Source organism: Lytechinus variegatus, chromosome 3, assembly GCF_018143015.1.
Source record: "Lytechinus variegatus isolate NC3 chromosome 3, Lvar_3.0, whole genome shotgun sequence".
Classification (NCBI taxonomy): Eukaryota; Metazoa; Echinodermata; class Echinoidea; order Temnopleuroida; family Toxopneustidae; genus Lytechinus; species Lytechinus variegatus.
In genome coordinates, this window is record NC_054742.1 from 62,861,135 (window position 1) to 62,878,922 (window position 17,788).

Below are 17,788 nucleotides of genomic sequence, written 5' to 3' on the forward strand. Positions count from 1 at the left end.
CAAAAAACTCAGTGGTGCAAAACAGTCTTCCTATACTTACAGTTTGTATAAATTCTGTACCATTGTAGCCCTGTGCATAAATTTCTAAAATTGGCGATATTTTTATATTTTTTTTTAGATACTGGTTTGTAGTTCATGTTGAAATGAACATGCGTGCCAAGTTTTGGCCCAAATCATCAAGACACCTCAAATAACCCAGTCCTTTCAGAGTTGAATTCCTATCAATATTAATTACCTGTTTGGTAATTCTTTCAGCTCAGTTACATGATTTTCTATCCTATTACCAATGATGACATGAGACACATTCTCATTAATCTGATTAAAGCGTGTCCCACCTCCTGCATTCACAACTTTACGTAGCTTCTCTAAATGCTGCCCAGAGAACCCACTCAAGAAAATCTGGAGAGAAGAAAATAAGGCATAAATTCAGCTCATTAACTGAAACTATATCAAGGTCATTATTTGCCAATGAGCCTGCTATGCTGGAAATTTGTCCTATCTCTGCGTATCCCAGGGGTAAGAGTGGTCACAAAAAAAAAAGATCTGAAAAAAGCTGAAGAGTGCGGAAAAAGTCTGTAATAGAGAGAGCTCCCGTACCTTTTGTACAGAGAAAAGCCGAAAATAAGCTGAAATAAGCTAAAAATAGAATTCAAAACAAATCTGAATTTAGCTAAAAATCTGAACTCTCACACCCCTGATATCCCCCCTTTTCTGTAGTGTTTATCAGAAATTGTATTTTTTTCAGCAACCACCCCCCCCCCCTCCCCCATTGTTCTTTAGTTTTTCCTTTAACATGAGAACTATAGGTTCTAAATTTTTGCCCAGCTTGAATTCATTGGAAATTACAATTCTGCAGATCACTGTGAAATTTTAGATGTCACAATTACTTCCATCAATATAGACATGTGGACAAGAGAACAATATTGGCAAAAAAAAAAACCCACTACAGACCTATACAGTGCGTCCCAGAAAAAACGAAACCGAGATTTAGCGATCATTTATCATTACTTAATCATACATAAAATAGACAAATAACCTACCAATTTAAAGCTTAGAATCTCCCCTTTCAATACATCTTATTACTTAGATTATTTCTCATTCACGCATGAGTGAGCAAATTCAATTTGAAGAAAGGATATCAAAAACTCATTTGGCGGGGGTATCTGGGTTTCAAAAAGAAAACCACATTTCTGAAAAGTTCAATATCTCCTCTTTAATTTGATACCTAAATAGAGAAAATGGTCACGAAATAACAAAGTTCTGTTTATTTGAAATAAGGCTTGAATTTCAATAATTTCATAAATGAAGAGGTTCTCCAGGCTGGCTTTCAAACTCTCTCTACACTCTGTTTTGTTGACGATCAGCCATGCATTAAATCTTTTGTTCACCATGCGAAAGCTTCTGTGGGAAACCGTGAAAACACGTTTATCTCATGAAATTATGGAAATACAAGCCTTATTTCAAATGACTAGAACTTTTTTATTTTTTGACCATTTTCTGTAATTTTGGTACCAAATTAAAGAGCAGATATTGAACTTTTCAGAATGTGGTTTTCTTTTTGAAACCCAGATACCCCCCCCAAATGAGTTTTTGGTGTATCCTTTCTTCAAATTGGTTTTTGCTCACTCATGCGTGAATAAGAAGTAACCTAAGTAATATCAGATGAAAGAGGAGATTCTAAGCTTTGAATTGGTAGGTCATTTGTCTATTCTATTTATGATTAAGTTATGATAATGATCGCTAAATCTCGGTTTCGTTTATTCTGGGACGCACTGTATACTTGAATATCTAGTTACCTTACATCCATCAAGAAACATCTCTGCTTCACATGTGGCAAGATCGAGCTTCTCTAGCTCTGCTAGGCCAACCTGAGGTTGAAGAGGCGGTACAAGTCGACTCGTTTCCATGGTGATGTTTGCATCACTTACAGCCGTCTCATCTATGGGATGGATACTGCTAACATTTATTGCACTGATATTTCCAAGGGCTGCAAATATTTGAAGAGAAAATTTTAAAAAATACATTCTTTAAATTTGACACTGCATTGCAATAAGAATGCTACTGGGGGTAGCACATTGTAAAATGACTATTCAACATTCAGAAAGACAAAAACATCCTGTATCCATTTTCAGTCATACACTGTAATATCAATACAAAAAGTATTTTCAAACTACAGAAAGAAAGAGACAGGTCTTGGCTGAGATTTGGCACAAGTTTTGAATTCTGAACAGTCAGGATGTAATTGGAATCCTATAACTTGTTTCTATCCCAGTTTTCTTATGCAACTGGTGATTGCAGCACAATTCATGCTTATAAACTCTATTTGTAAGATGTAAGGACTTCTTGTTTTCCCCCTATCTTTCACAATATTAAATTAAAACTTTATATCAAGTAAATCACTTTACAAAGTGGAGTTAGCATGGTGTGCTTCTTCATTTTCTTGTCAGAATTTATCTTCTCATAAGTCCAACAGCAGCAGGCACAAATGATCTCTGTACAGTTGATAATGTACTTGCAAGTTCTCCAACAAATAATGCGTGTATAAAACAGTTTCTACTACATATGACATAGAATTGCCCATGAGAACATGTGTCGCTAAGGCGAGCAAATTCTACGCCCACCTGTAAAGCGGAAAATGGAGATATTGGTCAAGCAAGAAAAGTGGAAGGTGGCGACTTCACCTTTGACTGTCTGACCTCAATATCAATAGAATTACTGAGATCTACAGTGTATGCTTCTATCATACAAACCAAATGAGCCAAAAGGTTAAATTAAACTAAAGTTATCACGTTAACAAGTTAACATGTCACTGTGACCTGGCTTAACCTTTGACCTTTTGACCTTAAAATCAATAGGCTTCCTGGGATCCATGCTAGTATCATACACACCAAATTATATGAGCCTAGGTTAAGTTAAGCTGAAGTCATCACTTTTACAGACTTCAGAAGGGCAAGATAAAAACATGTCACTGTGACCTTCACCTTTGACCTCAAAATCAATAGGCTCCTGGAATCCATGCTAATATCTATGTCAAATTAATTCGAGCCTAGATTAAGTTAAACTGAAGTTATCATGTTTACTAGGACTGCAGCAGGGTAAGGTTAAAAACATGTCACTGTGACCTTGACTTTGACCTCAAAAATCAATAGGCTTCCTAAGATCTATGCTATTATCATACACACCAATTATATGAGCCTAGGTTTAAGTTTAACTAAAGTTATTGCGTTTACAAGGAAAAGTTAAATGGACGGACATACGTCCCGTTGAGTCTACATTTGGGACTACAAAATTACGATGTAAAAATGTGAAAAATTTTAGTAATCTTTTTTTTAAATTTTTTTTGGTGAGCGCAAATTTTGGCTCTCCTTATTTTTTTAGGAGCGCTGTAGGAGCGCCGGCGCGATCGCGCTCCTCAAATATGAAGGTCTGATCATGTGACCTGAAACACGGGCAGAACGTCCATTGATTCTTGATACGTTATGTCCAAGTTTCATGAAATGGGTCCATATACAAGGTTCTTAGCTTTCCAAGAAAACATTATTTCCTGATTTTTTTCCTGAAGTTTAATATTCCCTGATAATTATTCAACCATTGCCAGTTTCACATGTATTCTAAGTTGTTGCAGTGAGTTATATGTATTTTCAGTATAAAAAAATAATGTAAAACTTATTAGTACCACCATAAACCAGTCATTCAGTGGATGTTGTGATATGCAACAAAATTTATCAGTCTGACTACTGTGCATTTGACTTTTGGGGCTGATCAAAATTTCCTCATTTTAGGCATTTTCCCTGATTTGAGGTATTTTTAAAAATCAAATTCCCTGATTTCTCTGATGGGCTGGTAAGCCAGACCTTATTTTTGAGCGCGATCGTGCCGGCGCTCCTATCGCGCTCCTTAAAAGAAATAAGGAGAGCAACAAATGCACTCCTTAAAAAAACAAAAATGTAAAAACATAACGTATTGACGTGACCCAGGCCTAGTTTCATCACAGATTAATTAATAGCTAACACAGCTATTGCATATACAATGTTAAGAAAAATCTACAATTTATCATATACGCATTGTAATGCATTGATTTGAGCTCCTCACTGATAGTGATTCTGAGGAGCTCAATTGAGCTCCTCAAAAAAATAAGGAGAGCGAATTATTGAGCTCCACGAAATTATAAACGTGAAGGCCTGGTAAGCCCGATATACTTTCTAGGTTACGATATATACAAAAAAGGCACCTATATAATCTTGCTCTGCTATGCAGGCGAAACCAAAAATAATATTTTCAGGCATTTTCATAGTCTGAAATTTTGCGAGATTGCATGTTTTAGTTACATATGCCCTAAGAATGCCCGACACTAAAATAGTAGATTTCATTTACTACCAATTCCTGAAATGAGAATCGATATATGAGAACTAGCGCTAAACTTTTCCAGAATGATCAAGAACCAAAAAGCAAAATACAATGATTCAGGCCTAAACTTATGTACTTCTTTGAATTTCAAAAACTTTATTTAATTAAATCTCATAACTAAAAGCTACCAACAAAAATATTATTTCACTTGACAGTAATACATGTACTTATTTCAATTATTTTGTTCTTTAATTCAACTTATTGATTAAAATTTTCAACTCATTTGGTCAGTATTCAATAAGACAGGCCTGAATAAGATCCATTTAGAATAAAATATTTTCATTAATTTTGGGAACTAGAGATTCAGCAGATTTCTGTTAATAATACCATGACCAAAATGTGTTTTTATCTGTTGTTTATTGAAATGCAAATTAAATTCGTTTGTGAAATAAACTGGTGTTGCTGGATGTAGGTAGCTGTCATTCAAAGGCCGGGGGGAGTGCAATACTGGCTTTCAAATGAACACAGGATTACACAAGCTCCGCCCTGTGCAAAACAGCCAAATGGGAGACCACTATAAAGAGGGAGTTTGCTCGCTATCTTCTTTTCACACAATTTGTTAATGGAAAAGTATTTTCTTTTAAACTTGCCTGTATCCTTTTTTTTTCAATTGATTTTGATTAATGTGAGCTTTCTTCAAAAAAAAAAAAAAATATGCCACAGAAAATATAAATTAAATTTCAGCTCCAAACTCCCTCAATACAATGATGATGGCCAGTTTATTTCACAAAAATAAAATTCAATACTATTTCTTGAAGCGTTCATAGTGAAGTGTTCATAGTAGATCAGATGATGTTGGAAGAGCTTCTGACAGGTAATAGAGGTCCAGATGAGAAATGAGAGCATCAAATAAGCCGGGGTAAGTGCAATATTATCGTTCAACACAACCAAACATTGCACTCACCACGACCTATCTGACAGCCCCAAGCGTAGTGCACACGCCAGACTTCAACTGCTTGGTCAATGTTTCTTGCATTATCCATTTGGCAGGGCTGCTACGAGGCTGAATTGACTTCTGTTCATCGTCTTCATTATTGACAGCAAAGTAGAGTGAAGTTTGACTCCTAATGTAAACATCCTATCTTCTATCTAAACAGTGGTAATATGATTGCAATAACCCCAATGCAGACTTTAAAGGGATGCTCCGGGCTGAAGATATTTATATCTAAATACACAAAAGTAAAATTCACAGAGCAAAATGCTGAAAATTCGGATAACAAATAACAAAGTTATTGAATTTCAAAGTTTCAGTTATATGCACGTCATAATGAATATTCATAAGGTGGGCTGATGATATCACATCCCAACTTTCTTTTTTCTTATGTTATTACATAAAATCAGGTTTAATTTTTTCATACATGTGTAAATTGACTACATTATGATGAAATAAGTTGCAGTAATAACTAATGCAGTTAATCAGTTGTCAGTCCTGTTGTTTTAGATCTTGATATACAAAGGAACAAGTGGGGATATAACATCAGCCAACCTTATGAATATTCAGTAAGGCATGCATAGAACTGTTTCACCAGAATGATGCAAATCTTTAAATTCAATAACTGTTATTTGTTACACGATTTTGATAAAATTTTCACCATTTTGCTCTGTGAATTTTACTCTTATTTATTGAAATATAAAAATCTTCAGCCTGGAGTATCCCTTTAGGAACTATTCTTTTCCATTAAAAGGAAGCCACCTAGAAGAAAAATTTATATCATTCATCACAAAATGTAATCCCTACTTTGCCACATTTTAGAAGATTGTGTCCAAGAAAGTTGCTTGAATTTTACTTGAAGAGCAAATGTGGAATAAACACCCATTTATAATACATCTTAAATTTTAAACAAGGTATATTTGCTCACATTATTAGCATTGATAACCTGATAGCCATATATTGTTTAGCTTTCCATAGGAATGGAATGTAACCCAAAACCTTGCTCTTTGATGAAATATCTGCTGTGTATCAAACGTGTTGTCGTGAGCTCGGCATGATTCCAGACGATGTAAGAGACAGACGCATATCAGCCGGGGTAAGTGCAATACTTGCTGCAATGCTGTCACAGAATTACACTTGCCTCGACCGATATGAAGCAGTCTATTGCAGGTTACCGAGATCCTCAGAGATCAAGATGTATCAACAGCTCCTCTCAGGGGAATCACCCATCTTCAACTTGCTGAAACTTTTATGCAATGCTTGGAAGAGTGCACAGCCTACTATTATGAAACCTTGGCAATCTGCTAGCCAAAATGGTGCTCCTAAAGAGATGATTCAGTTGGTCGAGAGGCTACGTACAATGGTGCTAAAAATTTAGTAAACCCTACCAGAAAAATGCAGTCTTTCATGCCGAATGTTGAATGAGTCACAGAGAAACAAACTTTATTGAATGCAATATTTTATCACCCGACATCACAATTAAATATCTAATACATGGCAGAACTAGAAGACTTGAGATATGGCATTTTCTGATGGAGTTCACTAAATTTTTTTGCACCACTATATGTCCATCATGTAGTCCGTGAAAAGTGAAAAACAGGGCATTCAATCTCAAATAGGCAATTACTGAACATTCTAGTGAACTTGGTGAAGGTCAGTCCTATGGTTTAACTTACCACTAAGCCTTGGTTGTTCTTGATTGGCCTTGACGGGGGTTGATGTTGGTTGTTCCTGTGAAAGCACATTGTAGAGTTGTTCATCCAGACAGTAACCAGCTTCTACACTGTCATAAAACCACTGAAAAATAAGACATGATCATCACGACACTCCGCTTTTATATGATGCTTGTCACATTGAAACATCTCAAGCGCTATATATAAATGTGATACCACACAACAAAGTCAAGATTATGGAATATTTTTCTGCACCAAGAGTTGAATGCTTTTTATGCAGCACCAAAATGTCATCTAGATAAAACTACTGAGGTGCTCACAATAAATCTTTGTTCATAATTAATACAAGAATGCTTGAATCTCTTAATGAGCAGAGAGGATTTTTTTTGTAAAGCAGTCACAAAATAAGTCACTAGTCTCTTTGGTTCTGCTTATTTTAAAAGGAATTTGAGCTGCAACATGTATGAATCATCAGCGAATATTAAGAATATTTGGCAGGGACCAGTTTTCATAAATACAATGGTCGCTGCCATTATTGCAACTACCATGGAAACCTTGATTGTGATTGGCTGCTGACCCTTGTTGACATGGTAAATGCAACAAGGCAAAGTTACCACAGTAACCCTTGACCAGACATATTCCCCTCTGAATAAAAGTCTGAAATATAGCCAAGAGTTGCTAAGTCACCGCCGAAGTCCTAGCGCTCTGTTCGGAGTTGCAAGCTCTTGCATACCAATTAGCAAAGAAATCGAAAATGATTTTTCAAGGTGAGTCTGCATGATAGTTTTATCATTTGACTTTAAAAACGCAATAAAAAACTTGTTCTTGGGCAAAAGATTTCACGTAAAAAATAAGAAAAAAAATTATAGATTTTTTTTTTAACTGATGGACAAGAACTACTTACATTGATTGAAACAGTATGAATCTTCCACTTCCTTGCAAATTCGAACTTTGGACCTCTTGCAGCCCCTACGATGAGATGGGTACACTCATTGTACTTCAGCTCTCCAGTGTAGTAACCACCTGAAGAAAAGAGGTGGTGTTGACATTTATATCAATTTACTTTGCATTTATGGTGTTTGAAGTAGACATTTTGGAGTTAGCACCATTTCTTCTCAACTATCCTTTGTTCTGCTGAACTACCTTTTTCTTCTGAAAGAGGGTGTCAGAAAAACAAACAGACATCGCCAAAACTGAAAGTATACTTGTCTGTATAAAACTGCTCACATTTTGCAGTGATTATTTCTATGAACTATATACATTCAAGAAAAAATGCATTATTTAGTATAAGTAGTATGAAGTCCCCATAAATCTAATGAAGTTCCCTCTGGAATGGCATGGTACATTATCAAAAGCCTTGGACTTACCACATTCAGGTACACGTTGCCTAACATCTTGTCTCTGTGATGCCTCAACCCCTGTCACACAGATGATACAGCCTTTGAATGCAGGACATCTGTATCTACTATGGAATTCCTCGGATTTCGCACTGAAGTGTCTGAATTTGAACAATTCAAAGGAGAAAGGGCTATTCATGGCAGGCGATTCGACCAGATTCCCCGTTTCATGAAGTGATCTGTCATGCATATGTATTTTTTTGTTTGCTCTCTTTTTATAATCATTACTTCTCTTTATGAACCAATCAAACTTTTCATATGGCGCGGACATATCATTTCTGGATGGTTAACACACGGGTTGAACTAAGGAAATCCCTGTTATGACCTGGGAATCTTAAAATAATGTATTAGAGGGGCCTTTCCTTATTTTCTGAAAATGTAACACTGCTAACAGGAAGTGAGAGATATATCATTGCGATCTCTAGGTAACACCTCGCCTTCTTTTCTCTGCATACTTACTTGGTTTGGCTCTCTTCCCAAGCTACTTCTATCCATTCTGGCAGCATTATATGCTTCTTCAGATTAGCAGCAACCTATGCAATAAGACATTAAAACAAAACACATGTAGTTGCAGCAACCATGAGAAAGTAAATCAAATCAAGGTTAACTCACTATTTCAAAGTAAATCTAAATCTGGGTCTGAATCCTATCCTACACAAAGAGTTGCGATTGATCCAATCAACTATATGGTAATCCATCAATGTAATGTTTTTTTCAAGATGTCCCATTGTAAACAAAAAGCACATTGAATTGTCAAAACAATGTATCTAGGAGAGGCAAGGTCAAAAAAATTTGCACAGCAGATAAATCGCAAAAATTGTTGAGGGGGGGGGGGGCATTATCCCCCCGGGAGAATTAGGGTTACCTTGATTATCGTTTCCTAAGAAAAAAAAGAACTACCCATCCTCCTAGTCTAAAGGCCTGGAGTGATTACAAAGTGATGAAAAAAAATATAGAAACTTAAATACATGTATTACTTTTATAATTCATCACAAATGTGTGTTGGACTCAGCGTTCTCGCCAGTGTATAATACGCATGGTGCAAACACCATGCGTGCGGAAATGGAGACCAAGTGGAACCATGCGTAAAATTTCAGCGACATGCGTGGAAAAATTAAATGGAAATATTCAGAAAAAAATAATACACTCCATGAACTCATCTTAGTGATATCAACTTCATTTATCGGGTTGCGCCGAAGTCCCACCAACTTAAGACCACTTACAGGCCTACTACGGCTAGGAAAGTGGCAAGGCGCCCAGCTAGCTCGCGGCTGCTATTGCGGGCATATGACGGCACGGTACGGTCGTTCCGTTGCCTATTCCCCCGTCTGCCCCGCACATCACACCGGCTATGCTCCATGACCGGTAGCTGCGCTTACTGATATGATGGGAGTGGAACTTGGAATAAATGCATTGTATTATAAAGGAACATGTACTTGTACTGTGTTTGTGTCATTTATCCCGCCCTCTATACATTGTCAATGAACGAATAGCAAAGGAGTTTGAGAACTGTGCGTGACCGCTATGGTGCATGGATGTTAGGCCTGGGACGATTGTCATTTTTATCATTCAATTATTTCCTGAAAAAATAATCGAATGATTCGATTGTACGTCGGGAATCAGGTCTTTTAAGTCACAATAGTTGACCTACTTTATGGTGAAATCTCCATCAAAGTCACATGTTTAGAATAAATGAAAGTAGGACCTTTTTCCCCTTCTCCATGATATTTATATCAAAAGAAACTACATGAAATGAGATTAAAACTTTCAGTTTATTGTTCCAATGAAAATCCTTCCTAAATCCATGCTGGTACTCTGGTATTATGCATGCATCCCTCCAAGTGCCACACCCCTGCATATGAATGAATCAGCCCAGATCAGCCGTCCAAAGTCCAAAGATGTAAACAACTCATTCATGAACTATTCTTTGAGACTGACCCCAGGTGGAGCATTTCTTGAACAATTTCATCCCTTGCCCACACCATGTCCCCGCCCCCACTTGTGGCACTGCCCACGATTCTACACATGTATTTAAAAAAAATATTTTGCAAAATATTTAATTTGAAATACCTTTTAAAATTACGATTTTTTATCATTTGAACCTACATGTATAACTGGGTCTATTTTTGGAGACTAGTCGAGAAAGTACCGGTGAAGACGGGCGCATGTTGGAATGTAGTTTTCATTGTGTGAGGGGGATAGAAAAAAGGTTGCATTATTGTTTTGAAACATGAAAGGAATTCTCCGGCTCCCACCCTTATCTTTCTCTCTCCCTCACACACACACAGATGGGGGAGGGGTCAATTTATTTCTGAAGTCATGACCTCTCCTGATAAGGGAACCACTGCCTTCTTTGTTTCCCCAAAAGTTTCATTGGCTATCCGAAGGTCCAATCAGCTCAAGTGAGCTTGGTTGTGTGTTTTCTTACTGTTTTGTGCACGCAGACAATGAACTCATTTTGTGTATCGAGGGCAAGGTTGGGTGGGATTAAAAAAAATTCGGAGCGCTTTCATGTTGGTGTGTAACTGTGAATGTAATACAATCATTGATTATTTTTGAAAAATTATCTCGGTAACATAATTTTTAAACCTGTATGAAGTGTCATCATTGTTTTCTTGTAATTTTGTTATTATTACTTGGGTATTCGAGTTCTCCCAATGTCATAATCGGGATCTGCCGAACATTCGATTTGTGTAAATTTTGCTAATCGATTGGTGATTGGCGGCATGCCAATCGAACCATTCGATCAATCGATGTTTACTCCAGGCCTAGCATTTATGTGCATTTGTGTGGCGTAAAAATATGCCACAATGGGGCTTCCTTGGCGTCTCTATTTGATGAAAAGGCCGTCGCTTCCGCGCTCGGGAGTGGCAGCACAAGTCCCGACATGGGTAAATTTTTTTCTGGCGAGAACGCTGGTTGGACTATTAATTGACAAACTAATGATCATTAATTACGCCAATAATGTAAATTGAGGTAACTCACATGATACTTCTTGGAGCCAACTTCTCCTACAACCAGGTGGGTTACTATCTCAGTAAGGTCCTTAGATACCTTTCCACCCATCCATTCTAACAGCTGATGGATTCGAGCCTAAAATAAATGAAAAAAAAACAAGGATTCAAAAATTATACTCAAACACCTATCAAATATTGCTATAAGATTTCCCCCCACCACATTTTAATTACCCACTTCCACTTTTTGGCCCAAATCGTTAGCACCAGTATATTTTTTAAAATAAAAAGTCCATTTACAGTATACAAAAATATTTTTTAAGTCGGGTGCTGAAAATAAGGGTTTTTTTTTTTTTTTTTACAAAAGCTTATTGTGCAAATATTACAGGCATGAAGTGATGGCAGATAAATGACCAAGAAACTGATAGTGACTCATTTTGCATTCAGAAATCAATGCATCTATAAACTGAGAATATGAACAAACTGAAGACAATAGCAATGACAATGGGACTGATCAGAACAAATACTATTCCAACATTGTTTTAGTATTTTCCAGACCCACTATTGACATCACTCTTTTTCAACCCATGGCTGACACCCTACCCCCCCTCCCCCAAAAAGTGCTTCTTACCCTCTGTGCCCTCTCAATGCTTGAGCAGCTGACGACCACATCTTGCATGGCTATGTTGTTGATTGGATGAGGGACATTGGGAACAGCTTTCTGAAGCTCTAGACAAGATATCACACATTGGGGACCAACGATCCTAGAGAGAAAGAGAGATAGAGATTCAAACATCAAGAAATTAGCTGATCAACACACATGCCTACAATATCATATTTATCGGCCGATGGAAATATTTTTTTAAACTTAACTTGTCACTGCTCATGATATTGTTGCTCTCTATACGCGTCTTGTAGCTATAGGCTACGGTAACAAAGACGGCAAGATGTCGACATTAACATCTGTGAGTATCTGCTCATCTTCTTACATGATTTTTCTTCATTTTGATTCTAGTTTTCTAAAAGAAGCTTATTAGTTTGGGCTCAAAACCTGAAAGAAAAGTATTTTGGAGCAACATTGTTGTCTCACAAATACTCAGTGCAGATGGAGGCATGGTATGCCGTCCCAGGCTTCATGGAAAGTAAGCCCATCTCAGTAAAATGACTTTTACTCTCCAGAAGCCTCCAGGCTATACATTGATGAAGTGTTTTGAAACCATGGTTTACTTGTTTGCAGATTGCACAAGTACAGGTGATAGCAATTATCCAAATAGGCCAAAGACAATACGACATACTCTAGCGGATTTTAAAATAAAATTGCATACAAGGCCATGTCGAAATTGTGAAAGCATTGAAAATAACAAATACACAATAGAATCATATAAATTCAAACCACTGTTTGAATACCTGGCTTACCATTTCAAATCCAGTGAACATTACAGGCAACAGTAATGGCCTCCACAAAGAATGGTATAATATGCCAAATTGATAAAAGTCAATTCACATCATCCAGAAGCTCTATGATGCTGCACACATGCTTCACCTACAATGTAGGCTGCTGAAATGCATGGCATGGATGCACAGCACAATGTGACTAATGAAATTCAGCACCTACTTCAGCCCATCCCATATCATGCATGAATGCATTCAAATGACAAAGGGAGATGCCATTAGAAAGAAGCAACAAAGAAAGATATGGTAGCATAATCCAAATACCAGCACACTGCAACACAATAGACCAACCAGATTCAGGCATGTGTTTGTACATATTGGAAGCAGTAAATCAGTTACTCTAATTGCATTCCTTTCATTAGGCTTTGAAAGCACTGGCATTGGAAAAAACTTCTTCCACCTGTTTCATTAAATGTCTTTCACAATGCATCTGAATATCATTAGGTCAAGGAGACTACTGCTCAACCCCTTAATACATCATAAAAAGAACCACTGACCCATTACATAGAGTGCCATTAAGCATTTATCTGCCTCATTTAACAAAGAATTTATCCATCCCATTTAACATTTATCATTTACAAGTCCAATGATGGATGTTTCCTTTTCAAATACTATGTCAGACAACACCTCCGTGAACTTCATTCTAAATTATTGCCTCACACCATCAACAGTTGATTTGATTACAAAAAAAGGGGGGGGGAATGAACTGGTTTAATACTAAAATTTCAATGAAATTTGATGTAAATAGTAATTACATTACTATTCCATTCATTTCACCATAGTTACACTTACATGCATGTTCTTTCTGGTGGGCATGCAAATGAGCAGAGCAATGACATTACTGACTCAGTATTCCATTTGCATTTCATTAAAAAAAAAATTAGTTTCAAACTTTCCATTCTAGAAAATAAAAATTTGATTCCTCCATAAACATGTGAAAACTGCCACTGCAATTTAAGATTTTTTTTGTAATTCATACAATAAATTAAGGTGACATCAATGCTCTCATTTGCATATCAATGATACACTTAAATGGTTTGTGATTACCCTTTCTATCCAAATCAACTTTCTGTTGGGGTGGACTTTCCCTTTATATGGCAGGCCTCTACAAAAAATTTTTCGTCACTTGCCCTGTTGGGCAAGTGATGAAAAAATTTGCTTGCCCGATAGAAAAAAACTGCTTGCCCAATTTTTTAAATAATACCTGTTCACTTATTAATGAATTATTAGTAACATTGTTTAATATTGTATGATTTTTAAGTATTTTTTTTCACTATGCTTAGAATCTTGGGTGTGTGTGTGTGTGTGTGTGTGCGCGCGTGTGTTTGTGTGGGTGTGACTGTGAGTTGAACTTTGATATAAATGAATTCAATATCTAATTTCTACTTCGCCTATTCCAGTACAATACCTGTACTCGGCCGTGTAATAAAGGCCCACATACCCTAACTTTTCCTGAAGTTCTTTGAAAACGCAGACTTCTACGAAAATTGCATTTCTCTATGGGGGAGTCTAAATTTGGTGAGAATGTATTCATTAATAACTTAAATATACATGACAATGAAGAAATCATCAAACTTTATTGGAAGTTTTGAATAATATACCCGAAATGTAAACTCTGTCTGAAACAGAAAATCACCATCATTGTGGCCTTTACTGAGCGAATTGTCCCCCAGAGCTCTGGCAGAGAGACAGAGCTCAGACTGGCTAGCTAGTATGCGCACGTGTGTGAGCCTCCCGCCGGCCTTGTAAAATAGATGGAGCTTTGTTTGATGATTTATTGTCTGATATTTACCTCATCCCCTCAAAAAGGGAAACAAATGAATTTTAAGTTATAATTAACAAATACGGCAAGTTATTTTGGATGTTAATAGGCCGTTTTGAAAAGCAAAGCCGAATGTCATGACAACTCACCAATGCGAAGTTACTAGACTCTGTGATTTATTTCCTGTGTAGTTCTAATTATTTTATCACAGAATTGTGATATCGGAAGGTGGAAAATGTGCATTAGAAATTGCACATGGTGGTAGTCATAATGGACCCCTATACTACATTCAACTGTTTCCCGGCCATTGCGTTGATTTTTTTCATACCTGGTACCACACCGTACCATGTATGGAAATACGTGGTACAGAAAAAATAACGCAATTTCGGAATTTGAAACGGCGCTACTCCTATTTTTTAAGGCTTATTCATGATTTTGAGTGTGGATTTTGGATGATTTATGGAAAAACGAGGTACGGTACAGAAAAAAAAGATGCAACAACCACTTGCCCGATCGGGCAATTGACTTTGAGAGGTGCTTGCCCGCACGTCATTTTCACTTGCCCCGGGCAATCGGGCAAGCGGGTTTAAAGCAATCCAACAGATTTCAAAGATTAATTATAATCAAGTGCTGCCAACTTTCATGGAACACACCAAAAAAAAATCAAGATCTTTATTTATTAATGAATTCAATAAAAGGTAGAATCAAGGCACAAAATACTTATAATATCTTGGCATTTTATGTGAGTGGGGATGGGGGAAGGGTCACACCAAGATCATTCAATTTGTAGAAAATTTATGACTCAATTATACATATTCTTCCATACCTTGAAAAATTTCTCCATATCATCATAACAGTTTTGATATATCAAAATTGGAAATAACACTGCAGGAACTCGAGGGGGGTCACATGTATTTTTTTTCAACAATATACCTGCACTATCACATCCCTTCCCATGCTGCTTTTTAACTTAACTTACCTGCATTTAATATTGACCAAGTGATCAAATGCTTCACCCAAGAACTGACCACAGACGTAGAGGTTTTTGTCCTTGCTTTTCAGCTGCAAGACATCTTTACTGGTGATTTTCTCTGTTGGTAGACGGGCACTCTGAACAGACTGAATAAGGCAGAAGAGCAATTTTTCTTTTAATTCTTGATCAACTTTTTTTTTTTGGGGGGGGGTTGGGAAATTGGCAGAGATCAAAACAAAGTCATGTGATTCATTAGTGGATAAAAGGCTCACATGTATGAACTTTTTTTGTTGTTGGACCCTATTCTTTTGACGAAAATCAGTTTTATATTACAATTGCAGAAAATCGATAATTTAATTTTTGGTTGAAATTGCTTCATTCATCACACAGGCGTTAAATACATGCTGTCTTTGAGGCCTCAGTGCCACTTAATATACAATAAGAAAAAGATACAAGATAAAAAAACTACAATACAACAAAACTAAAATTATAAAGCTTTTTTACAATGCTTTCCATTCATATGTTCATACCTACAAATATATCTCGAAGAAAAGTTAATTTCTTCTACTTTATGAGTTGGAAGAAGGGCAATTTACACAAGATTGAAGGTGAAACTATATTGGGGGGGGGGGGATCAGAGTTTATTTACCTGAGCTGCTTTTAACATCAAATCCTGTTCACCAGATCCATCCACCACAAACTTCACCTTTGTGCTCATCTTTCCATTTGAAGAGCCAAATGAACGACTAATAAGAAAAAAAAGAACAGATAATTTTAACAAAGTGATTAAGTACTTTTTGCATGAAGATTCACATACAAAAAAAAATTAATCATTCTGTATCATTGGTCTTCCAATTTTCAAGCATTTGGAAAAAAACGATTCTCCCAGAATGGTTTCTTTCAGGAGGAAAAAAAATATCCAAACGTTCTTACTTCATATTCCATGGGTAAGTTAGGCCTACATTTTATTCTCAGGGATTAATTTTACACCAGTGTTGTAATTTTCATGTTTATTTTTTCAATCATAAAAAAAATGGCAGCTTACATCAGCTTGTGAAAGTGCCATTTTTAAACGAGGATTTTTTAAAATCCATGAACATCGGGGAATACCATGAAAAATCCACCTTTTTGGACCCCTTAATTTGTAGTGTGGGAGTGAGTTAGTGAATGTACATGTGTGTTGGTGATTTCAGTGGTGAATGTATATCGCGAGTCTGCTGAACAGCTACAAACTGACACCTAGCCGCACATCAGAGCAGTTGTCCCAGATATGAAGGATTTTATTCAATGGAAGTGATTCAAAATTAATTGAACTTTTTAAAAAATCACATTGATTCATATATTATCAGCCAAACCTGAAAGATCTTGCTGTGAGCGTGTGTTAGTTTTAATTCCAATGGCAATGTCCTGAAAAACACAATTTCCATTTTTACTCAGTTTGAAATGAAATTAAATGTTACATGGAAAAGACAAGTTGTTAAAATAAAAAATCAGTCCCTTTAACAATATCAGCAGACAGGCCAAACATTTATCTGAAATGTGCTGTGGTCTAGGCTAACAAAAAATATTTGCCTGCATTTTCTTTTTTCTGACACTGACAGGCCAAATCGAACATGTCCACGGCAAAAATTCAACTTGAGAGAGACTTGAAGTCGAGTCTTGACACAGCCACACAGGACTTTTTTTCCTTTTCAATTACATTGACTTAAATTAACTTATCAAGGGTGATTTCATTGTCACTCAGTTTATGATCAATGCCATGGTTGTATAAATTAGATTCACCAACTTTCAGACAAGTGCACGACTGATTTGACATTACAAGCTGAATTATCAAGCCAAGCACTTGTTTGACAGCACATGCGCCTGCATGCCGCATGCAAACTTTGTATACACACACACTCACAAGCACGTTTAAAACCACACGACCCAATGCACACACAAATGAAACACCACCACTCATCCGAGTCAGCCACCAACAAGATCACCAATCCCACTTCCCCATCACTTATTTGACACCCCCAAAAATACAATTTATACAATCTAAAAACCATTAAAAGCTACCACATAATTACCTCTGTCAATACTAGATGAACTTAATAAACTTTTTTAAGTCGATCATATCACCTGTTGCTCTATATTTTCACAAATCTTTTCGAAATATTTTCTCCTTGCTCCTTCCCGCCTTCCGCCATGATGCCTCCAATCCTTTTAATTTGAATGAAAACTTCGTGGGAGGCGA

General features: G+C 36.6%; 1 protein-coding gene across 2 annotated transcripts in view; it reads right to left on the reverse strand.

Annotated features, from left to right (window-relative positions):
• LOC121411613 (DNA topoisomerase 2-binding protein 1-like) overlaps positions 1-17,788 on the reverse strand; it is a 48,874-nt gene extending 31,086 nt beyond the window's left edge. The window contains exons 1-11 of one of the 2 annotated variants that reach the window (XM_041604421.1): positions 17,622-17,788; positions 16,199-16,295; positions 15,556-15,695; positions 11,994-12,126; positions 11,394-11,501; positions 8,868-8,941; positions 8,379-8,509; positions 7,916-8,034; positions 7,015-7,135; positions 1,797-1,987; positions 236-399 (exon numbers count right to left, since the gene is read on the reverse strand). In XM_041604421.1, coding sequence (XP_041460355.1) covers positions 236-399; positions 1,797-1,987; positions 7,015-7,135; positions 7,916-8,034; positions 8,379-8,509; positions 8,868-8,941; positions 11,394-11,501; positions 11,994-12,126; positions 15,556-15,695; positions 16,199-16,267 — 1,250 coding nt within the window. In that variant the 5' untranslated portion in view covers positions 16,268-16,295; positions 17,622-17,788. Of the gene's footprint in view, positions 1-235; positions 400-1,796; positions 1,988-7,014; positions 7,136-7,915; positions 8,035-8,378; positions 8,510-8,867; positions 8,942-11,393; positions 11,502-11,993; positions 12,127-12,778; positions 12,961-15,555; positions 15,696-16,198; positions 16,296-17,621 lie in introns of those variants that run through there. The other variant, XM_041604422.1, reaches the window with a different exon arrangement.